The following is a 26067-nucleotide window of genomic DNA, read 5'->3' on the forward strand; positions in this document are numbered from 1 at the left end:
TTTTCTGCAAGAGTAATTGCCTCAATGTATGCTTTGCACATATACTTATTGAATTGTCCTCTTTACACTGTAACCCTGTTTATAATATTTATAGTTATTACATTACAACTTTCCTCGTAACATGTATGTGCTGTATAAACAACTGGAAATAATAAGTATGACCGAGGGGTGAGTGACATATTACACAGCTCTGCAAAGGCGTAGTGGTCTGTCCATATTGAAATAATGTTATTAAAGTCTTATATATTTATTATGAAAATATTGAATACTTTTATACCATTTTTATTTACGTGAAAGGAAACACACGTGTATTTATGTTAAATGGTGTATTACCCAGCTGGCTTACTTTTATATTCCTACTAAAATGCACTAGAATGAATTTGAAAAGGCAAATTCATCCTCTAAAGGACAAAACCATGTGCAATGCAGGTGGGGCAGATGTAACGTGTGCAGAGAGAGTTAGATTTGGGCGGGGTGGGTACAGGGCCGGTGCTAGTGACCACAACGCCCCAGGTGGGGGGGAGCGCTCCGACGCTAACCCGTCCCCCACCCGCCACTCACCGGCGGGGGGGTGATGCGTCCACCGCCGCTGCTGGGTCACTCCAGGGGGTGAGATTCTCCTGGGCGGCAATTGACAGCGGGGTCTCAGGAAGCGCTGCTCTGCTATGATGGTGCATGTGCTGATAGTGAGACAGCGCAAGTTCAGTGTCCCCACACGCTGTGTGTCCGATGGCACCATCATAACACAGCAGCGCTTCCTGAGCCCCCGCTGTCAATCACCACCCGGGAGAGTTCCTGCACAAAGCCGCCGGGGATTTATGGTCATAACCACTGCTCACCTGCTGTACGGTAGGGGTGGGGTAGTGGTACGGGTGTGGGCGCTGCTGCAGCTCATCTCACCTGGGTCCAGGGTGGGAAGGGGGGTGCACTGTGACCTGCTCCATCCCAAGTGCCGCCCTCCAGTGGCCGGCGCCCTAGGCAAATGCCTGGAGCTGCCTAGTGGTGGCGCCAGCCCTGGGTGTGTACTTCAAACTGATATCTATACTTCAGTGTGAAAATAATGCAGCCAGTATTTACCCTGCACAGAAACAAAATAACACCCAAATCTATCTATCTTTCTGCACATCAGTGCAGTGCACATGGTTTTGTCCATTAGAGAGTGAATTTGCCTTTGTGTGTGAACCAGAATAATCCCCATTGTTCCATGTACTTTATCCTGCACACATTTCCTATGTTAATTTTTTTAGTCTGTCCTAATTGAGGTCGGTTCTGCCCTAGGCCAATGTTAGTATATTTTCAATAACATATAAAAATCTCTTTTGTCCCTTAAGTAAGTAACTTTTTGTTACTTATAATAAATGTCCATGCTTTACTAAAGTGTTCATGCATATTTGATTGAGCTCTAGATGAGTAAGGGGTCTATGTACGAAGGGGGTTATTCCCACCTGATCACCTGGCCTCTAATTTCCAGCCAGAGTGATATCCCACCTTGTGCAAGAGGCTGTGGATTGCTGAGCAAAAGCTTACAACTGACTTGCGAAAATGACTGTGATCAGCGATTAGCAGCTAGTCCATATACAAGACGCTCATAAGCAAATTATTTTTCGAGTGTGTGCAGTCTCTGCAGAGCACAGGACTTGGCAGGCGCCATAGAAACAGGCTGGATCCGAGCTGGCTTCACATGGCTTTCTTTCAAACGTGTGGGCACACCTGAGTTATCCCTGACACTCCCAGAAAATGGCCAGTTACTACCCCCAAATGCCAGCATCCTGTCAATCAACTTGCATCCGGGCAGTGATAGCTGTACACATGTGCAGTCATTCGATTATCGCCAGGCCTGCAATTTTGCAGCAGTGTGATCAGGTCTGAATAACCCCTTAAGTCTTAACGATAGATGAAGTGGACGGAGACCAGCTCCTGTTATTTTTTTTTCAGCCCTGTTTATAACATGGCAGTTAGGAGCAGATTGTCTAGAACTTTATTCTCAGGCCTCTTTATCGATTCCTTAGTAATATATTGGTTTGGACATCTTAAACTGGAGAAAATTATGCAGGGCTGTTAGTATTGGGACCACACTATCCACCTTTTTTTAACAAATAATCCATAGTTTGGCCCTAGCTCACTATGAGTGTTCCTTTTTATTTCTAAAAAGCATTCCATGGCACAATAAATTAGTTCTGCTCATTCCCTTACATGACCTGTATCTCTAGTTATTGATGACCTGCTACTCACCCTGTCCTAATCATATTAATTCTGTCCAATGACAAAATCTACAAAACTAAAAACTGCAAATATTTTGTTAATTTCCTAATGTCAACTGTAAAATAATTGCTGATAGCATCGCCTCAAAAGGGGAATTCCCTCTTTGAAAGGGTGCCCTCTTATATGCAGATGTGCCCTCTTATATACAGATGTGCCCTCTTACATCTAGCATCCATACATACACCATGTAATGCGCCTTGCAACTTACACTCTGCTGTGTCCCCTTCTTGGCATTGTAAGTTGTGTAATGCTTTATTAAGTCATAGAGTAACATAGCATAGTCGGGTGTAAAAGCCAGAGGGTGCAATAACATGTTCTCTACACCAGATGTCGCTTTTCTTAAATTGCATTGCGCATGCGTCAAGTTTCTAATGAAGTCTGTTGCAACTCCTGCTGATTGCCTGAAGGAACTTGTACTCTAATTTGGTACACAGTGGAACTGAACATTTACAGTAGCTTGAATACAGCTAATGAGCATTGGCAGCTGTAAATGATTTTCATTTTATCATCAGCACACTATACATTATTTCTTAATTGTTTATTCAATTTTTATACAGGAGAGATAATGAACAACATTTCACACAGCTCAATTCAGGTCCAATCATGTCCAGTAATACAGTAACAGTAGTAATAATAATGAGCAAGAACCAAGCATAGAACACATTCGTTATGGCCAGACTCCTGTAAGTTCAGTCACACCTGATGTCTACAGCAGCTGCTGCAGTGTATATTACACTGTGTAGCATGTGGTGGTAATGAACGGAAGAGACTGATGGAGGTGGGATATGTTGAGCCATGCAGAGAGCTCAGACTGAATGGGAGTGAGCGATGCTGGGGGAGAGGTGCTGAACCATGCAGCCAGTTATAAACAGAACAGCATTATTACTAGTGAACATGCATAGAATGCACTCTAACGAGAGTCTTTCAAACAGTTATGTGTTGCAGTTTGTGTGTTTCTACAGTAACATACACTACAAGGTCAATAGCGGTTTAGAGTCTAATGCAGCTGAGTGGCAAAGCATAGAGATGAAAATTTCAGGGGAGGTGCCTAACATTTGGAGAGAGATTAGCATAGTGCTCGATCATTACCGAACACAAACAGAAAGCACTCTAACACTGACCGTGCGTTTTTTGCTCCAAAGCGATTTGTGCCAGCATGCAAGAGTAAAATTCCCCCCCTAAAAACCCAAAACTTAATGTTAAACTAATACAGTAGTAATAATATTAATTAATGATGATTCACTCCTGAGTGTGAACTGAACTTTAGCCGCTAGGGCACACAGGCTGCTGTAACAGACGCTTGTAAGGTCAAACACACCTGATGTCTATATCTGCACTTCATTGCTCTTGAACATGAACAAAGCACACTCTGTAGATTTCGTCCTAGGAGCATTTACCGCCCAGTGGTTAAACTGGTGTTGATCTCTCATGGTGTCTCGTATTGTACTGAAATGCAGCAAATAGGATGCCACAGCATGACAGGCTGAATACCTCATCCTGATGATCAATGTAAGAAGACGCATCTGTATGGCTTACTGGTTATAATTGTGATCACCAGACAATAACCGCCTACACTACTGGAAAATAATGAAGTCTAGGGTTGGGGAGGATGTCCCTTATCGACCTAAATATACTCAGATCCCATCATCATTGCTAACAGTATGCATCACTATGTAATCGATTCCACCTAAAGTACTAGCAGAATAAAACTTTTATTTACACAATGACTAGTATACATTTAGACTTTTGTATTTGTAGTATATTTGCTGCATTAGACAGGCAGTAAACACTGTATTTTGTGCAGTGAATATACTGTTATATATCTGTTTTGTGCCTTTACACTACGTAGCTGACATTGCCTTTTATGCACTGGTAAATTCAATACAGGTGATTGCACTACTACCTACCTCCATTCTCAGGAAGATCTGTATTTCACTGTAAGTTCTTATTTTTGAGTGATTTACCTGAAATGTTTCCTAAACTTCAATCTGTTCATTAGAGTTGGTTTACGATTTGAGCACAATTTCCTCTTTAGGGTGCTTACTGTACAGTCAGTTACACATCATAGGTTTTATTTAGGATCCGCCACTTACCAGTGAAACGTTTAAATGACACTTGTTGTCAGTGGATAGCCCAGAGTGCTTTATAAATAAAGCTTCTATTGTTCTAGGCTTACACTGCTTAGCAAATAGTACCGTGGTAGTAATTTCTGAGTCCCACAGACTGACGCTAACTGCAGCCCTCAGCGGATAAAAGTGTGTTATACCTGTACATTGCAAAAACAGTAATATGTCAATGTCTTCTTCCAGGAAAAAAAAAGAATTGCCATTTCGAATGCTGCACGTCAGTGGGATATTCAGCAAAAACGAGCTGTACCTGGCACAAATTCAGATCAGGGAAGCAAAGGTTCTATATCTGCAGATTATGAAATCAGAGATGAAAACAGGTAATTGGCATATAATTTTACAACATATACATTATTATGCTGATATTTTATTCATCTATTATAAAATATGTAGTGACAAATATTGATGCAAAGTGGACACATCAACCGTGTATGCTGCAGCATTGCATGCAATGGATATGTGATTGAAATATTTAAGATTCTGAAGCTACTCAATTTTTCATTAGCCCTTCATGGCTTTATTTGTGAATTAATTGGTTTCTTGAGTGCTTATTATATTCATACCAAAAATTTCAAATGGCTACAATTTTACTAGCTAAATACGGTTAGTAAAAGCATTTCCTTTTTTAATTTTTTTAGGCTTAAACACAATCAGAAGTGCTATGTTTTAGAACCTGACACTTCGTGTATAAAACCCTGGTACTCTTTACTTAGCACGGCAGCCATCGCGGGCATTGAATGCACTAAAAAATCGGGTGCGACGCGATGCCCGCGATTTCCCATAGGGAACAATGTTAAATGTCTCAATTGACCCGATTTTCATGTTCAATGCCTCAATTGACCCGATTTTTCCATAGGAAACAATGTTAAATGTCCCACAGAGGCCAAATAGCCACCCTGAAGTGTGAAATGGCCCCCACAATTGTTAACGCCACCCCACGATCAACGTGAACCCGAAGCGTGGCGAGCGTAGCGAGCCCGCGAGGGGCGGCGGTACGCGTCCTACGACCTTTTCATACCCCCACTATCCATGTCGGCGTGGAGAATAGAATAGTGTGGCGAGCGCAGCCAGCCACCGAGCCCGAAGCGTGGCGAGCGGACGCGGATACCTTCACAGGTAAACGCGTCCCTTCGCGGGCTTCACAGGTATCCGCGGCCGCCCGCCACGCTTTGGGCTCGGTGGCTCGCTGCGCTCGCCACACTATTCTGTTCTCAACTCCACGCCGACGTGGATAGTGGGGGTATGAAAAGGTCGTAGGACGCGTAACGCCGCCCCTCGCGGGCTCGCTGCGCTCGCCACGCTTCGGGTTGACGTTGATCGTGGGGTGGCGTTAACAATTGTGGGGGCCATTTCACACTTCAGGGTGGCTATTTGGCCTCTGTGGGCCATTTAACATTGTTTCCTATGGAAAGACCAGGTCAATTGAGGCATTGAACATGAAAATCGGGTCAATTGAGACATTTTAACATTGTTCCCTATGGGAAATCGCGGGCATCGCGTCGGACCCGATTTTTAGTGCATTCAATGCCCGCGATTTTTTTTACCTGCGATGCCCACGATCAAAATCGTGGGTGCCGTGCTAGGTAAAGAGTACCAAAACCCTTAATATTTTATTTCTTTATACATAAGACTTGTCGCTTTACTAATAGAGAGATCTAGGGTGAAATGTAATAGGATGAGAGATTCAGAAAGTGAGATATTTGGTAAGAAATATCCAGGTTTTTTTAAAGAGGCAATCATTTACACTGCAAAATCAAACTGGTTTTGCAGTGTAAATGATTGCCGCTTTAAAAAAAACTGGCCATTTCTTACCAAATCTCTCACTTTCTGAATCTCTCATCATATTAAATTTCATCCCCTAGATTCATTTAGTATATGTGTAATTTAATATTCATTTATTTCAGTATTTATTTTGTAAATTACATATGTAATAAAACTGAAATACAAACATGAACATTTACTAACATCAAGGCTTATGTAGGGTACACACCAGAACGACCATGATTGTGCGATTGTTCAACGATTGTCTCACAATCTGTTGGATCACACAATCTGCATGTGATCTGCTCATGATCTGTACCCAATCCAGTGTAGATGATGAATCTTTAGTGCAGCAGGTACATTTTTCAAAGAGACCAAAGACCGGCGGGGACGCACATCAATCGGAATTGCGTTGAAAACATGCCCAATTCTTCTCTTTTTACATACAATCGGTTAAAATTGGGGGAATTGAGCCCAAATCGTTCTGGTGTGTACCCAGCATAACACAAAGACCAGGTTGAACGCTTTCATGATTGCAAGCATACTTAAAAGCAAATGGATTTATATGCAAACACACATTTGGTGTAACTGTAATATGACCGAGGCATACCTTTCAAATATATATTCACAAACAACAGAACACACACACCATATAGATTTTGGTAAATTACTTTTTTAACCGTTGGACTAACAATGTTTCTTTGGAAAATGACTGGGTTACATGTTCTAGTACATTACACATGTTAACTCTCAGACCTTGACATTTTAGGTAATTTTCAATTAAAATTGCAAAGTTGGGAGTGTATAATGGTTAAATAGAAGGTTGTGGGAAAGGTTTTAAAGTATCACCCTGGCACTCATAAAGTTGGGGAAGCTCTTGTTAAAATAAGTGGGTACTTGTGTATTATCTGGGCTTCCGATTTTATCATTGCATGCCACTACTTAAGGCATGCGATGCGATGCGTTTTTTCATTGTAAAGACCCAATTTTTAATTGTATAGTCACCCATGGGTGATTTCATACCCCCGCTATCCAACTACGCATGGAGTTGATTTTATATAGTGTGGCAAGCGCAGCGAGGGGACGCGGATTACTTTACATGTATTCTGCGTCCCCTTGTGGGATAGTGGGGGTATGAAATCACCCATGGGTGACTATACAATTAAAAATTGGGTCTTTACAATGAAAAATCGCATCGCATGAATTGTATGCCACTATATTGCATGCGATGTGATGCAATGAAAAAATCGGGCGCCCAGATATTACACAAGTACCAATAAGTGACCCCTTCTATGTTATTGTCTGGTGATCAGCAGAGCCGGATTAACAATGGGGCTGATGGAGCTACAGCTCCAGGCCCACTCTCTAAATAGGCCCATTTTATAGCTGAGGGTCAGGGCTTTCCAACAAGCCTGGCCCCGCATTGCTAGCCCCCCGGGAACCGGAGATACCGCCAGGCAAAGCTGGAACGTTTTCCCCATAGGATAACATGAGACCTGCTAATTCCGACCCCCACCTGGTTCCAACGGCATCACAGAAGCTCGAGGTTGATCTCAGTCTAACTCAATCTGATACCAGGTTGGTCCATATGGGTTCATTGGTTCTAGAGATATTGCGGGTAAACCGATTTTTTCATGTTTGAAATGTCATTTCATGGCTGTTCATGTTGTTTGAGGACAGATTTCTCTGGAACCAAATGGCCCAGTTTCACAGGACCAAAATCATTTGAAAATCATTCGAAGCTCACATGTAAATGGGTCAGTTGGTTCCGAAGATAATGCTGGTTAACTACCCCTAAAGTTTAAAGGGGGGGGGTAGTTTTCTCTCCTCACACCAGAAAATGCAGGAACTAGGCTGGTGTAATAGGGGCCAGCCCGGGTAAATCCCTGCATTTTCTGGTGTGAAAGGGGTATTATTTCAAATAGCCGGGACCTGCATTGCTCTGAATACAGCGGGGCAGCCCCCTGCTCTCTGCCTGGCTGTCAATGGCTGTCATTTCTGCCCAGCGGCGGCTGTCCCCCAGTTACCGCAAGCATGTATTCCCCCTTGGCAATGAGCATGCAATCCCACATGGCAATGAGCATGTAACCCCTGGCAATGAGCATATAGGTAAGCAGCACTTATGTAGCATAATTTTTAATAGGCATTATGGTGTTTGGCATAATACTTAATGGACATTATGGTGTGTGGCTTAACATGTAATGGGCATTATGGTGTAATTTTTAATGCGCACCTTTGGCGCGCAATGCCCGTTTATGTAGCATATTGTGCATTATTGCTTAATCTGTTTGGTATAGTGTGTATTTTGGCTCAATCCATGTGGCAAAATGTTGCCTTAATCTGTGTGGCATAACGTGAATTTTGGCTCAGTCGGTGTGAATTTTTGCTCATTCCACGTGGCATAATGTCTAAGAGGCAAGTACAATATAAAGGGGTTACTCTTTTGTTGCATGATTTGTATAAGGGGTATATGGGGTCCGGTATGATATGCTGGTGGTCGGAATCCCGGCGGTCAAAATACCGACGCCGGAATCCCGACCTCCGCAATGCCGACAAGGGGGGCTGTGGATCGCTCCTCCTTGCGGGGGACACCCATAAAGGGACAAAGTGCATTGCAGTGGTCGGGATTCTGGCATCGGTATTTTGACCGCTGGGATTCCGACCACCGGCATGTTGACCGCATCCCGGTATATGGTGTGGTAAACTTAGATGACCACATAAAAGGTGCTGAAATGTTGTCTATCAAGTTTTGTCTTTCAGTATTCTTTTTTATGACTGGAGTGCCGCCTCACCCCGCAAGTATTTTAGGATTTTAGGACATCGGCATCCTGCGGGTGCACCTTTTGGAGGGCACCTGCCAATATATCTCCCTGCATTTTTCCTATGCCAGCCTCCTGCTTTTTCCAGGCATATATAATTAGTTGAAAGTATTTACACAAATAGAGACCCATGAGCAGACCGCCCAACCAGAACACTGGTCACGCCCCCCACATTATTAAGTGCTGGCCACAACCCCTATTATTGCGCATAATAGGCCCTTGATAATTTTCAGCTCCAGGCCCATTTAGACCTTAATCTGGCTCTGGTGATCAGTGTCATCCCCAGCCAGAAATTGGTACATTGGGGAAAAACAATGGATTCCAGAATTGAAGGGAGAGCTCCCCCAGCCTGCTGTCCATGAATTCAGGGTCAAAGAGCGAATTTCTGTCTTTCAAAGTATGTGGCCCTTTAGTACCTATTGTCTAGTGATCACAGGTGATCCTGCGGTAAATATGTTTCTCATATGGAGGCACCCATAGTGGGGAATTTAAAGCTCCAATTTCCCCATATTTTATCAAATAATAAAAAGGTCTCATTATTTAACGTAGTTGACATTTAGGGGGAAATTTACTAAAGGAAATTTGTAAAAAATAGGTGTATTTGTATCCAGAAATACACTTTTTTTTTACATTTACTATCCCGAAAATACGGCAATTCATATTCGTATTGATAGCACATCAATACGACTTCGAATTGCCGTATTTTCAGGATAGTAAATGTCAAAAAAGTGTATTTCTGGATACAAATACACCTATTTTTTTACAAATTTCCTTTAGTAAATTTCCCCCTTAATTTGATGTGTTCAAATAAGTAAAAAAAGACTCATGGATTTAAATTTACTGCGATGGGAGTTCTACTGAAGATAATGTCGCCCATAGCAACCAATCTTATTCTATCTATACTCTACTAGAATGTGCTAAATAAATAAGTATAATCTGATTGGTTGCTATGGGTAACATCCCATCTTTAATAGAACTCCCATCTCTGTAAATTTACCCCATGGTAATGTATAAAAATTCAAATTGGTTGAAAAAAGAGCCAGGATATAATTTGTGTAGGTAGCCAATACAAATAATCATTGACATCAATGTTGGAATGGGATGGGCACAAACATGATAAATGTCTGAGTAAGGGCTGAGATAAACCTAATCAGCCAAGGGGGCTAAAAAAGATAACCCTGATGGATTTCTAGAAGATTAGGATTAGCGGACTAGAGCCCAATTCGGTATGGGTTACTAATTAGAGAAAAAGCAGTTCCCTGTGCCTCCCAGAAAGAAAGCCTAAACGTCCTTTGCAAAATTGCAAATGCATCGCAAATAGCTATACATTTGCAGATGCATTTGCAAAAATCGAAACATTTGCACCAATCTAAAGGCCCCCAGACACCAATGCGACTTCTCTGTTGGGAGAAGTCGCATGCAATTTCCCTTGAACTGCCTGTCAGCATCTTGAGCTACAGGATCGCATATGGTACACTGTATGCAGTCCTGGAGTGCTATCCCATAGAGGGCGCAATGAGACCGCTGAACCTCTGGCCTGGGCTGTGGGGTGAGCTCACCTTGCGGATCAGACACTGCCTGAACTGTGACTGATATTTGATGCGGCTGCATGGCGTCATGGAGGTCATGCAACCAAGCAGCTAACTGATGGTGAGGAGGGAGGAGAGGCGGGTAGTGGCATAGTACAGACAGTCAGATGCTGTTGTCCTGAAGACACTTCAGTTTCCTGCCTATGTTCCCCTCTTCAAGGGGACATTTTAAAGCAGTTGCACCTGCAGCATACATAACATTATTGCCCCTGTCACTTAAATGAGGCAGCTCATCAGGAAGAAGCGTTCTCAGTCTTTCTGGTGCTTATTTCATTGTGGGAGAAGGGGGCAATGTTTTTTTTTTTTGCTTTATTTCTGTATCTGTTTGTCCCGTGAAGTGGTAATGAGGCTGAATGACCTATTATAAAGATATGACTTAATGCTTGGTTGTTTTACAGTTACACACAAGGCTGAAGGGTTTAATAGGGGTATGGGTCATTGGGTTGACCAACCAAACATGGCTTAGTTTGACACCTGAAATAGGTCGACATTCTTAAGGGCGACATGAATGGAGGGTGACAAGAGCAAGGTCGGCAGTCAGAAGGTTGACATTGGTTTTTCACTTTTTTTGTCTCTAATGTCGACATGGACACTTATCAATGCACCGCGTCCACTTGCCATGCTCCGGGCATGGTGCCTTGCTATGCTCGGCACACTATTCTGTTCTCCCTTCACACCTTGGTGAATGGAAGGGCATGAAATAAAGCCTGTCGGCACATGTCTGCTCAAAAAAAAAAGTGAAAAATCCATGTCAACCTTTTGACTGTCAACCTAATGCTTGTGTCAACCTTCCACCCCTATTGACCTTAAGCATGTTGACCTATTTCAGGTGACAACCTAAGCCATGTTGACCTTCAGTGGTCTACACAATGCATGTCGACCTTAGGTCATATACCATATACCTTTTTAATAGAATTGTTCTCAAATATCTGCAATAATAATGATAAAGAAATGACCTCATTAATTGTCAAAATGTAAGTAAAACTCAATATTTTGACAAGACTGCAGTGTAGTAACCTAATCTACGCTATGGATTTCCAACTAGCAGGGTCATATTTTATTGTAGGACATTCAAGATTAATGATTTATTTACAAAGTATTTTACCAGGAAGAAATACATTGAGAGTCACCTCTTGTCCATATATGTCCTGGATACATCATAAATCATGGTGACTGGTAGGCAGAAGGCATTAAGCAGTACAGTCACAAACATGTTTATAGAACTGATCCATTTTGTCATTAAGGGCTGAAATATTGAGTACTAAAATCCCTTTGGTTTTAAAGTCCACATACCACATCTTTCTGGGCTCTTCAGGGCATTTAAATAGCCTTTCAGTTCTGTACATCACACACTTTATTGCATTCATTTTAGTGTAAATAATTTATGTTCCCCTAAAAGCACATTTGAAATAGTTCTTAGAGGTTTGTAAATCACAAATATCTTGAACATTTTAATCGGTACCTGCAGCAGTGGTTGCTTTGCAGTAACAGAATGCAGGTGTTCCCATTCCACAGAAACTATGTTTAGAACTCTAGAAATAGTATCTTGGGTGAGACATTGATGTGTGCCAGATTACAGTGCATTTAAAAGGAAAACACCTCCTAATAATTAGCTTTTATGCAGTAAACCGTGTATTGAAAGCATTTAAAATTTAATTTGGCACTTTGAAATATAAGATGTATGCTGTCCCTTATATCACTTTTGTTATAGTATTTACACAACAAGGAACTTTGACCTAATTCAGCTACCCCTGCTAAAGTGCAGAAATATCTAATCAGCGTGTTCCACACTTCTGTTCTGGTGTGAGCCCATGCGCAAGTCCTTAAAATGTGGTCGCATTCACGTAAATGTGACTATAATCTACGTGCCGTGAGAGGCGGTCACATGTTGATGGGAGAGAGGCATTTCAGGGGGTGTGCAGTTCGAACAATGGAGGATTACCTGGACCGAATGCAGGGCGCATTGCAGCGGCTATGAACCAAATCATGGTGGCCAGCTACGCTGTTCAGGCATCCTGCAAAGCGTGCGCATATTAGCGATGCAAATACAACATTTTTGCAATCACACCACAGGGAGGAACCCTTGCTGGAGGGCCCTCCCCATTCTACAGAAAACAGTTAGAGTTTTGTGATTCACACAAAGCTACAACTGATGCTGAATTAGTCCCTTTTGTGTCTTTTAAAAAAAATGTTTTTATTATTTTACTTTTTTTCTCTTAATCTGCAAGATATGATTAATTTAAATATTTTTCCTAACTAGGAAGGCTTTACATACTGACTTATTCCTGGTTCATCATCCTTCACACGAGTCTTCCAGTGAGGTGGAAGTGAGCGATTATATCATATCTAAGCACTACTATTCCTGGCCAATTAAATTCTTTAAGTCATTGCCCAGGTGATCAAATCCTGGGTCACACCTTTCAGACCTAATCTGGTCATTTACTCTGGTTCCAAGCTCCCGGAAAAATCCTGGTAGCAAGCAGGGTGGCAGACATGAGACTCTCATCCCAGCTAGATACCCAGACAGAAGCCACGCCTGGATTGATGCATGTTTATATGCAATATCGTGGGTTTTCGGCTTATGTCTGAATGGGGTACAGCAGGACTGGAGTCGCAGCAGAACTTGAGCTCCCAATTGTTGTGAAGGAGGTACCAGTTGGGTAAAGATTCAAAACATTAATAGATGTTTTTTCAAAAGTAATACTGATCTAATATGGGAAAATATAATGGGCATCTAGTCTGATGGGTTTTCCTTTTGACTTTTGGTGTCCCTGTGTTGTGTGGGAAAGCTTCACAGTTTACAAAATACAACATTAGATGCTGTAATAATAAACAGATTATCTTGTTCTTAAAAGAAGTGATAATTCCCCAGAGTGCAAATGAGTTCTTGCATCAGATATATATGGTTAAAAGGAATGTTACGGAAACATTAGTATTAAGTTTATAGGGAGTTGCAAGGAACTTGTTAAAGAGAATTGCTTGCAAATGTAGAGATGTTAAGAAATGGGTTAGTAACATGCTTTCTGATATGTATCTGGCCACATTTTATATGCACAATAGTAACTTCCCAGTGCATATGTTCCTTATTGCTTTGATGCACATTCAATGACAGGAATTTTATCCATCCTGTAGGTTCTCATATAGTACCTACCTGAGTTTAGACATGCAAAGTTGGGTCAGAGTATAGATTTCAAACTGCTTCATGAGCAGCCTATATAATGCAAATTTGTCAGATGAGATTTCCTCAGATCAGGATATCCTAGTTCTAATGTGCATAATCCACCTTAGTTTATAACATTCTGTCCCTAAGTATGTGTGTTTCACCAACCTAACCAGCTCTATAGCCCTGAGTATTTGCTTCCATTAGTGGAGTTCTTAACTAATAATGTTGTGGCTCACATATAACTGGAGTGCTGTACTGCTAGATTATTGCTAATCTGTATTTAGCGATACTGGTCATTGCCATGTAGCAGTATTTTATTTTCATGATGCAGAAGTTGTCTTCCAAGATGTAAGTGTCTTCCATCCACAGAGCACATGTGGCCACCCAAAGGCTTATGTCCTGTCAATTTAGCATTCATGGGATATCATGGACAGAGGTGGAACTACCATTGGCGCAGCAGAAGCAGTGTGCCGGGGACCACTGCTGCCACTGTCACCCTCATCCTGTCACCAGTGCCTGCCTCTGCCTCTCCCTGTTGCCCTCTGCCAGGGAGCTGTTACCCACTGCCATGATGCATATTATTATTATAATTTTATTTATAAGGTGCCACAAGTGTTTCGCAGCGCCGTACAAAGGAAATACATATTGTGAACTTGGGTTAGGATGGAGGTTCGGGAGCTCAAATTATATTTTTGCACTTTGGCTCACCACTCACGTGTTCTGCCACTGTACAAGAGTCCGCATGGCCACAACTATTAACCAAGTGTCAGACATACAGTAAGTGGACACAAATAATAATGCAAATAATGAGTAATAAAATGTGAAACCTACAACATACTAAAATACAGTAACTTTGCTTATGTCAAATCAAATAAATTACTTTTCAACCAATATAATGGTTGAATTCCCAAACAGAAACTCTTTGTCTTGCCTTTCTTTTAATTGGTTTTCCATTTCACTAATTTGCATACACAAGGAAATTATAAGAGAAATCTGATAGGCATTTTTTGATCCCAAAATAATACCTGCCTGGAGCCTCGCAGTCTGCCACGTATTTAGAGACTTGAACATATACATTAACTGTATGGGATTACCTCATAGTGTATGTCAGATTTCCACACATTACCTCTAAGGCTCAACGTACAAATCCTGTACTAAAATAGTGCACATTCCATTGGAACAAAGTGTGATTTATGTAATGTATTACTACACTTAATTATATTGTCAGAGTGATTACACCATTCCCAGGAGTAATATATGTGTCACAAAGGAAGCACTGTTGGAGGTGTTAAAATCAAATAATATGAGATTCCTATATTTAATTATGGCAATTAAGGTAGTGCTGTCACCTATCATGCCACTGTTTGAGAACTGTCATATGATATGTATGTAATATCAGGACTCAGTCTTTCAACAATATGAATAGATTTAAAAGATATTTGGTTTCTATTATTACATTGCACATCTGAATAATGTGAGGGGGGAGTGTATGTACAATCATACAGGTTTAGGCTATCATGTGTGTACTCTTGCACCCATTATGGACATGCCATAACTATGGGAAAAGATTATCCGAATTAGGATTTTTACACTGGGGAAAAAAAGACGTTTACAGGAAGACATACCGTATATCAAATATATCAGGGGACAATATAGTCTCAGCATAACTTTCCTACAGCCAGTTTGGCTTACTGCTGGACAATCAAGAATTGCATTTCATTATAATTGTTATTTCTTCTACTTCAGGTCACTTGATACTGTGCTTAGCAGCGCAGTACAAGCCCTATCTGCGGTGGATTCCCATCTTGTGGAGTTGGAAGGAGATACATTGTGCCTGTATGGTCTGGGAGCTCTTGAATCTCTTGACAGAACATGGAGTGTTCAGACAGCTGGTTCAGTCAACACCATCTCTTTCATGTTTATAAACTTTGAGAATATTGTGCAAGTTCTACTAAAAATAAGACTCAAGTTTCCCAATGTTATGGTAAGAGAGAGAAAACTGGGGAAGTCTACTCACTAAGCAGGATATCCAATTAGCCATGGTAAATTACCACAGCTAATGGATTCCCCAGGGGCTATCCAATTAGGCACATAGCTGCCACTTATCGGGGACTATGTTTTGCTGGCCTGAGGTACATGAAGCATAATCCCTGATAACCAACCCGTAGAGCCATCATAGCCAGTTCCATAACTAGACATTTTTTGTGCTGTGTGCCAGAAAGGGAATTGGTGTCCCCCACCCCATACTGAAAATATGGACAGTGCATGCTGAAAATTTAGGGGCGTGGCCACATATTAGTACCAATTCCTAGTACACCACGCAGTAGTGTCTGTTATTCATGTTACTCCACACAGTGACATTTGTCCATATTCCACTGCAGCTGCGCATGGGCAGTCTAATCCTGAAATCCCGGCATTGGAGAAACCCGTACATTTTGGCGCCAAATCCCTGGATCCCAATGATCCCTTCCCATCTCTATGATTGTCTCTTAATCTTTATACAAAGTGCTACAATGCAGTGATGACGACTTTTTTCTAAAACAAGGTAGTTTATTCTGGTTAATTCGCTCGGATGCGAATCAACATAACCACGCGTGCGAATGGTGGTACACGTACGTTCACACTGGCTGTGAATGGATGTTTTACATGAACATCCATCTCAGCCTGCTGGGTAACACCCATATCATTCGATAGTCAGCGACCATCGAATGCTGTGGAATGTGCATGCATATGTAAGGTTGCTCTGAGCAACCTTACATATGCATACACATTCTGAATGAAGTGATCGGGCAGCTGACATCCGGTGGTGTCAGCTGCCCGCCCCCGCAGCCGCTTCACAGCCTCATTAGCATGAGAACGCCCAGGGTCCTCATGGGAAAACCCATGAAACACTGGGCATTCCCATATGCTAATGGTTCCGCCCGCCTCCCTGCCCCCCACATGCTGTCCACGCAGACTGTTTGCAGTGGGTGCACGCACCCTGTGTATGCACATGCGCAAAAATCAACATCGGTCTCCATGCGAACAAAAGGTTACTGGGCACGGACCTGCATAAGGTCCCAAGTTCTGTTGTGCTCCATATACAGACCCAGTAGCACACAAGCACACCAGTGTAACATATCAAAATAATCAGCACAGTCTCTTGGTGCACCCTAGTTTCATTGCATTGAGACTACAATTCATGTTTGGAAAAAATAAGCATTGCAGTCAGCTCATTTACATCATGTATCTCCCACTGCATGGCATATTGCCTCATGGCATGAGGACCCATCTGTATAGACCTAATCTTTCCTGTTTACTGTGTACGAAGGGTAAAGGGGACATGTTATAGCTAGCAATAGAGGTCTGAAACTGAACAGTCAACTTTAATATTTCTTTAAGGAGAAAAATGTAATGATATTATAATGTTCTGTCTATATGACTGTCTATAGTACAGAAAGCACATACTGCAACTACTTTTTTTTTATTTTTTTTATCAGCACCTTAAATTTAAGGAAAACCATCTGATCACCTTGAATCATTTCAATGCTTTAGCTCAGCTCCGTCGGCTTGATCAATTGACTGTGGATCCTCAGGGAAACCCTGTTGTTAACTTTACTCTTTGGAAGTATTATGTCCTGTTCAGATTGAACAACTTTAACATCCAGAAAATCAATGATATTGAGGTAAGTAAATGCTTTGCTGTTGAACTTATTTTGGCTGGTCACATTTAACATCAATAGTGTGATTTTTTTATGCAGTACGCACACAAATTAAACCTTGCGTAATTAGAAAATGTAGAATTTTCAGGAAATTATTTTGCTTCTTCCCTCCTGACACGGCAAAGAAAATTTAGTTTGTATTCTTCACATGTAAAAGAAAAAAAAACAAAGACAAAAATGTCTTGTTCAACAGTTTTATCTTGGGAAAAGCCTCCAAAACTGGAGAACCATCGCTTAGTAAATTTAGCTAATTGCGCTTTGTGGTTTGCAGTAATCCTTTTTTTCAAATCGGGAAAAAAAAGCAGGATTCTGCACTTATATGTACTTAATAATGTGTATTTTTTTGGTAGTTTGAAATACACAAAATGTGTAGAGAAAAATACAGTAGTAGTCCAACTACACTACCTACCTCCTCAAATGAAGACATACTTTTAAAAAGGAGAACGCCCTTGAAATGAGAGTGCAACTCAGTTTATTGAAGCCGGGATGAAGGACCCATGGACTTCATAAAAATGTCCTCTCGTTTGTTACAAACTGCTAAGGGGGAGGGGGTCATAGTTGGAAAGATGGGATTTCCAGTATGGGGTAGAGAGACCACGTTTAATTCTGTACCCAATCCCCTGTCGTGTACTGTGTTCCTTGGTTTAGTGAGCTAAGCCTGCCCCGTAGTGACACCATGCACTGCCATTTTACCACCTCTTCCCTAGACTTTTATTATATAGAACAGCCGCACTTCTGGGGATATGCGGAAACCACTAATACTAATACCACTAATAGGGGTCAATTCTATTCAGGAGAATGTGAATAGCTATTGTAATTAGAGCCCTGCTAATGTCAACTAGTGGATTGGTTCGTGCAAAAATCTGAGGCGGCGATGCTGTTTTGTGCCCTAGCGTGAAAATCCAAGTCCAAAAATGGTGGTACTAGTGACTAAATACCCGTGAGTACCATCCTTCTCCGACCTAGCAGTGCACTGATTTGAATATCTGCATAAGCTCCCTCTTGGTGTTATTCACATCATGCAGAATAAAATTGACACCTCGCCCCCCTCCTTAAACTAAAAAATTGAAGTTTGTAGCTATTAACATTGAAGGTAAAAAAATTGAGGCAGATGTATTAAGCCTGATAAAGTGGTGATAATTTAGAAGGTGACAATGCACCAGCCAATCTGCTGTGTTTGTAAAATGACAGGCATTATAACATTACACAAAGAATATAGGCATTCATCATTTTAATCAGCAGAAGCTGTTTGTGCACCCTATTACATTCCTCTGTAAATAGTTTTTGCGTAAAAACTGGTTTGACAGATCAAAGTATATTTTTGACTGATTTTAAGTGTAGAAATGTCATTAATGTTTGTTTGCTGTAAATGTTCTTCAATTGTGTACTTGTAATTCATTTTCAACATTAACATACAACTCAGCCAAAAAAAAAAACAGCTCTAATTAAGTCTGACATTTATAGAGCTGTTTTGTGTGAGACTTTCTATCTCGGACTCTATCATATTGGCCAAGTTGGTACTTATGTAGTATCTGGGCGCCCGATTTAGAAATCGGGTCGGATTGGGCACATCGCATCCCATGCGACCAAATCGGATGCGATGCGATGGACCCGATTTTTCCATAGGATTCAATGTTAAAATGGTCTGAGTCCATTTTAACATAGAATTCAATGGGAAAAAGGGGTCCTTTTCATACCCCTACTATCCAAGTGGGCATGGAGTTGGATATAAACCTGTGGCGAGCCTAGCGAGCCATCGAGCCCGAAGCGTGGCGAGCGGACGGTATTCTGTGTCCCCTCGCGGGGCTCGCCACGCTTCGGGCTCGGCGGCTCGCTAGGCTCGCCACAGGTTTATATCCAACTTCATGCCCACTTGGATAGTAGGGGTATGAAAAGGACCCCTTTTTCCCATTGAATTCCATGTTAAAATGGACTCAGTCCATTTTAACATTGAATCCTATGGAAAAATCGGGTCATCGCATGCGATATGGTCGTATGCGATGCGATGCGATATCGCATCGCATCTGATTGTATGCCTTAACTTAAGGCATACAATCAAAAAATCGGGCGCCCAGATACTACATAAGTATCGCCAAGTTATATGTTTGATATCTGGAAAACATCAAGATCCGACTTTTTATAGGCTGCTCTTGTTTTGAGTAGAAAACATCCCACATACTATTACATTGGCCTGACTCTGCAAAATCTTATCGGCTTAATCTCTTAGTAATATATTGCTCAGTATACCGGCTTAATACTGTATCTCAGCAATATATTGCTCAGTGTACCATTTTCATCAGAGACCAGCGATTTTGGCTGAAAATTGCGAGCAATTCTGTCTCTACCTCATTTTGATTAGAAATCACTGGTCACTGGTGCTCCTGCGACCAATGACCATTAAGGGCTGGCTACGGGAGCACGCTCCTAACAATTTATCTCCCACAACACCATAAAACACAGCGCCCATTTAGCCAGCGATAATGGCTTAATCGCCCCGCATGTACAGGGCTTTAAGGGTAAAGGTTGATTTTATAGCAATTTTCATTGATTAAAATTCAATAAAAATCTATGCTGTATTACACATTTACTAACATTTAGAAAAATAATATAAAAAGACTGTTATTGTGTTTTTTTAGCTTCGGAAGAATATAACATTAATTTTAATCTATTTGAAAATGATAAAAATTTGTGGGAAAATTACCTTCTTTCTCACTTTCTAAATACCTGAGCTGCAGGTGATATTTGGTTATTTATACAGGAGCAGGCTGCATTGTAGCCAATTTTCATCAATAAACTGCAAACAGATCATCTGTGTCAATAAAATAATTGAGCGAATATGGCTATCACTGGTGCATTAGATGTCGCAGGAATAAGTGAAGCATTTCCTTGGTTGGTTTTAGGGCTTTCATGAAGGAAACCTTTGTTTAGGAAAACTAATAATTCCTCTGCTTTTTCCGTTAAGTACATTCGATGTGTGTAGCCTTTTTATAAACAGGAATGAAAATAATTAGATCAAGAAGTCATACTAAATGTAGCAAAATGCACTTCTATTCTTTAAACTTCACAGAATGCTAAATATTTACTGTATTTGACAGGTAACCCAAAATGATGTAGTAATGTCGGAGAGGCTCTTTGGAATTCTTGCTCATGTTGCATCCTCAGAGTTACCACATTATAAGCTTGTTGCCCTGCTTGGTGATTCCAGGTACTGTACCTTACTAATTATTACAAAAGAAAAAGATCTCTGGAAAAGAAGAATATAGGACTATGTATCATCAGTATTTTATGTTATAATCTTTTATTTAAAACAGAATTCCCTGTTCATTTTCTCACAGTCACTGTTAAAATGAGCCCCTTAACAGAACTCCATGTAAATTCATTTGAAAAGTTTGTCCCCAAAAGCCTATTGTGTTCTGTGGGGGGTATGCAATGTGCCGCCGCTATTTCCGACGTGGGAAATAGCGGTGGCTCCCTATTCAATGCTGTCATTAATGACAGAATTGATGCAGAATCACGGCAGAACTGGCCTGACTTCAGAAGCTGGCGGGCCCGTTCTGCCGATAACGGCCATGGATTGTCGTGATCCAGGCCGCAGACCGACAATCCACGGCCGTTTTCGCAGCCACGCCCCTTTGCGCCCATGGGCAGGCATTGAATCTCTTCTAACGTTATGCGGTTGATCTGACCGTAATTCGTGGCCAGGATCACGACTGTCGGCGGTGATCGACAGCCGTGATCCCAGATTGCATACCCCCCTTTGTCTCCTTTCAACTTGTTAACTACAGACCTCGGCAGGTATGCCAACCATTTACTGCTTTTATATTAAGTAATTAGTAGTACAGCATTAGTAGTGCAGTACTGATGTTGGTTGAATTTCTATAGTTTACCTGAATAAACTCTCACGCAACAAGTTAGTGCCAATCCTCTCCTATAGTTTGTTCACTATTTTATATTTACCCTGTAGTGCAGATTTCAAATGAATGTTCACAGTTGGAAATGTGGCGCCTGCCCACTAGCCAACCAAAATCTGTATACATTACTGTATGTGTAAATCTACCATCTTTCTGTTCAGAAAAATGATATCTTTATGTAAGAAGAAAAATATCTGCACATGCAAAAGCTGAGCACAAATCTTGTAAATTCAGTTTTGGATTGTGTCTTTAGGCATTTGGACATTTCGTTAGTACATGTTTTTACTGCCTGTTTCATGTCATATCTAATTTGCCTATACCATGAGGCCTTTCAATGTACAGCACTGTATTGCATATAAACAATGTGTAACTAAATTGCCCCCAATACATTCTGTTTGTTATAATATTCACATTATAGTAATCACATTACTGGGGCAGTATGGATGGTGTCATGGTTAGCATTACTGCCTTACAACACTGAGATCATGGGTTCGATTTCCACCATGGCCTTAAATGTGTGGAGTTTGTATATTCTCCCTGTACTTGCGTCGGTTTCCTCCCAAAATCCAATAAATATACTGGTAGGCTAACTGGCTCCAAACAAAATTAACCCTAGAATGTCTGTGTGCGCGCATGTTCATGTGGTAGGGACTATAGATGGTAAGCTCCACTGGGGCAGGGACTGATGTGAATGTTCAAATATTCTCCCGTAAAGTGCTGCGTAATATGCGTGCGCTATATAAGAAACTGTTAATAAATAAATGACTGTGTATTTATCTTCTAAAGGAAAAAAACATTTCATCAACTTTTGGAAGGGAAGTCTAAGAAAGTTCCCGATGTGGGTGAAGAAAGTAATTCTACCAAGAGGTTTGGTGGTGTGACCCCAAACAGATCAGTATTGCAGTACATTCCACAGGATCTGCTCAGTGAAAAGTTGGAGGTAAACTAGTACTAGTTTATAATTTGTTATGTAACTGTGTATATGGAATAAAATACTTTTTTCTCACATCTACTATCAAAAAATATTATGGAACATAATCATGACAAAAAGTGTCTTTTACGCTCAGTGCATTGAAAAAAAAGGTTTTTAATTATCAATTATACAAAAATGTCCTGCTCTTTTATTGTTTTGGAATAGCTGTGTGCGCAATGCCACTTTATTTCCAGCAGAGCAGTCATGTCTACGGTACACTGTGCAGTACCCAACACTGGGGCAGATGTATTAACCCTTTGAGTGTCAACATTTCTCTGAGAGATATACAAAATATTAGCTAACAATGCCAACATTGCTCACATTTGTTATATAAATTAAAAACAAATATTGTGTTAAAAAAAAAGATTATATTTCCTGTACAAGGTAAACACAGTGGTGTAGCTCAGTGACACGGTGCCCGGAGCAAGGGCATGTTTCATGCCCCCACCCTGTACCTGCTCCTTACCCCATGCCCCCTGTACCTGCTCCTTACCCTGTGCCTGATGCCTACCCTGTGCCCCATGTGCTTCCTCCTTACACCGTGGTCTCACCCCATGCCTGCTCCTTTCTCCATGCCTCTCACGTGTTTGTGTGTCCCCCCCCCCCCCGCCTGCTCCTTACCCAGTGCTGCGGGGATACTGCCAGCGGGCTATGAGGAGGGTGGGTGGGTGGTAGCAGCAGAAAGAAAAGGAGCTGGTAGGAGACCTAGCTGGAACCAGCGATGCCACCAACAATGGAGGTGAGAGGAGGGGACCAGCAGCACACATCATCCATAGTAGTGCTGCGCCTCCTCACCCCACCCCTCCCTGCCATTGGCTCGCAGTTTGTTTGTGAGCTCTGACCCGGGCCCAGGTAATATGTACCCACCCACCCTACCCAGCAATTGGGTCTGAATAACCCCCAAAGGTTTTATGTTATGTTTAATAGAATATTAAATATAAATTAAATGTACTTTTTGACATGCATACAGTGCTTGAATGTACAAATATATGCATAAATAGACTAGCAACATTTAAAATACAATTCTTGCTACAGTATGTGTTACATAACACCCTCGTCCACTCACATCTTCAATTGTTCATCAATACATGGGATAATGATATCAAAATGATACAGTGGAGTGGATGAAAACCAGACTGCAGTTGGTCAAGCAGGGAGTGGGAGGAAAGAAGTCTGATAAGGTGGTTGTAGATCGCAAAGGAGAGAAGAGACATTGTGCTTGGTAATTAGATTGATTGTTTTTTTAAGAGCTTGGTTGAAGAAAAGGGGGCAGTGCTTGGTGTGAGAGAAAGTATTAAGAGATGGGAACAGGCATCCGGAGAGGGAGAGGATAGGATCAAGTGGGGGAATTGACATGTGTTTATGAAAGTATAAAACTGATAGAAGGGCATTGAAATGGCTTGCCAGATGAACAGAGGTTAAAAAGGAGATTATCATAAGCTGTTCGTTAGCTGAGCGTGATAACCAGGTAGCTATTATAGAACAGGGGTCATCCCATACAGTGTGAGACGGGCCCACAGGGAAATTCAGTGTTCGAGGCCCATGTGTAGGGGTGTGGCCTGCTGCCATTACAGGGTGCATTGACTGGGCCACTTGATAAATATATATATATAGTAAATATACCTAATGTACGCATGGCAATGTACCAGAGTAATGACCGCAATGAACTGTAGAAAATACACCATAGTCCTGTGCAATATAAGGTAATATGTATAATGTATGATTGAAGTGCACAGTATGGAACCGGATCTCTAGAGAAGGCAGTTGGGCCCACTGGGTGGTTCCCCTGTTCCCCTGTGGCCCAGTCCAACCCTGGACCCATGCATACATTACACACTAGTTCCAAATGGCCACTAATGTGTCAGTTTTGACAAGAACTCTTTGCAGTTATTAAATTCAATGACAATCTGATGCTGTTTTGGGGGGAGGGAGGGAGTGGCGGTTGGTTCTGTTTGGAAAAACGGAGGCATTTCACCACTATTTATGGGTTGTGAAGAGGCTGGGGATCTGACATAATATCTCCTATCTCCTGCGATGAGCAGCTTGAGCAGCGCCATAAGTTCGGGAAGCTGCCTGATGGTTGGTGCTTTGATCCAATGCTGCATTCTGGGAGGCAGGTCAGATCACTTCTGCAGCAGCATACATCTATTACAAATAGACACCTCTTGCTGTATTACCATACAAGGTTACCTGCTTCCAAGGAAGTTCAGTGTGGGCAACTCCAACCACACCTAAATGAAAACCGTAATGCAAGGTCACACAAAAATCTAGAGATGTTCTCAATAACTCTGTGCTCCCTATGTTGTGGCAGTTCTGTAGAAACTACTAATGTTATCAGGATGACAATGCCATCTGTCATATTTCAAGGGCAACACAGGACTGGCATAGAGAAAATTTCTCTTTCAATGGTCCTGGTGACACAGCTTCACATTGGGATGTAGGAGGGTCCGCAGGAGCCAGGCACCTATCCTAAAGCTTTTGGAGGGTAGGCTCCTCCCCTACTGCATCCCAGATTCCCCAGTTCGTGTTAGGTGCCCACTGGAGTGGGTGCTATTCTAAAGGGCTGCTGGAGCAGCCGAAGGAGTAGAGTTAGTTAGGGTTTTTATTATTTTATTAACTTTTACACTAGCTAGGTAGGCACAGTGTGAGGATTCTCATTAGTGAATCCTCACACTGCTAGCGCAGCAGGAGCTGACAGAAACGAGTCCTGTCAGCTCACTGTGCACGAGGGAGACGCTGTCTGGCCTCCCTGTGCAGCGCTTACAGCTTCTTTTAAGAAGCTGCCTGGGCTCCGGAGCGCTCTGAAACCGGCTTCACGCTAGGTGGGGATCATGGGGGACAGGCGCTCCGTGATGGCGGCGGCCATTTTCTGCGGAGCTTACACACTGAGCTCCTGATATGAGAGGACAGCAGTGTTGTTACAGGCATGTTCCGAGTGGTCCCCAGCTGAGGGGGAGATACTGGAACGAGGAGATCCTACAATGGGAGCGGCTGTCTGGGGGTAGTTGGCGCCAAAGGTCACAGACCCCGCAGCAGCAGGGACTTGGTCCCTTCCCTCACTCTGTTTTGGCGCCATTCAGAACGCTTGCAGCGGAGCTGAGCTGGCTTGCAGATCCTGACAGAGTGATTGGATTTCCTGGGCTTCGCTTTCCCCATTCTGAAGACTACAGAAAGCTAAGTGACTGAGTACACTGTATATAATGTATGTACATTTAATGCTGTGACTGTGTTATTGAGAACATCATGTCTGAGCAACAGTCTGTGGTTTTGGGGGAGGGAGCCTTTAATGCATTGAGCGCTTGCAGTGGTTGTACACTGAAATTTGTCCCTAAGGGGGGCTTTTGTATTTGTTGCGCTGCTGTGAAACCCATGGGGAGTGAACCCCAGAGGGTAGTGCATCGGACCTTGCGTGGGCTAAGTCCCTGAGACAGGTCTTAAAATGCTTTGGTGCATTACTGGACAGGCAGAGTGATGGCTGGTAATTTCCCTAGACCATGGCCATTCTCTCAGCAGTCCGTCCAGCTCTTTGCCTCGGACCCAGACAGATCCTGACTTATACAAGTCATGCAGGATACTGCTATGGGAATCAGCAGGTTTAAATTACTTGTTTGACAAGCTTTATGGTTATTCTGGGGGGACCCCTAAAAGGTCTTATTCAGTGCCATTATTAGCTGCTGGTGAGGAGGGAGAGTACACAGACATAACCTGGGTTCAGGGTGATGTTTCTGAAGAGTCCTCACCCTCAGGGGTGGAGGATTTGAT

General features: G+C 42.1%; 1 protein-coding gene across 1 annotated transcript in view; it reads left to right on the forward strand.

The window, feature by feature from the left end:
- LRRC49 (leucine rich repeat containing 49) overlaps positions 1 to 26067 on the forward strand; it is a 121712-nt gene that overhangs the window by 85976 nt on the left and 9669 nt on the right. Inside the window, exons 12-16 of the mRNA XM_083183801.1 lie at positions 4572 to 4708; positions 15467 to 15704; positions 17200 to 17385; positions 20517 to 20626; positions 22119 to 22272. Of these exons, the coding sequence (XP_083039927.1) occupies positions 4572 to 4708; positions 15467 to 15704; positions 17200 to 17385; positions 20517 to 20626; positions 22119 to 22272 (825 nt within the window). The remainder of the gene's footprint in view (positions 1 to 4571; positions 4709 to 15466; positions 15705 to 17199; positions 17386 to 20516; positions 20627 to 22118; positions 22273 to 26067) is intronic.

Source organism: Crinia signifera, chromosome 4 (assembly GCF_055691185.1).
Source record: "Crinia signifera chromosome 4, ASM5569118v1, whole genome shotgun sequence".
NCBI lineage: Eukaryota > Metazoa > Chordata > Amphibia > Anura > Myobatrachidae > Crinia > Crinia signifera.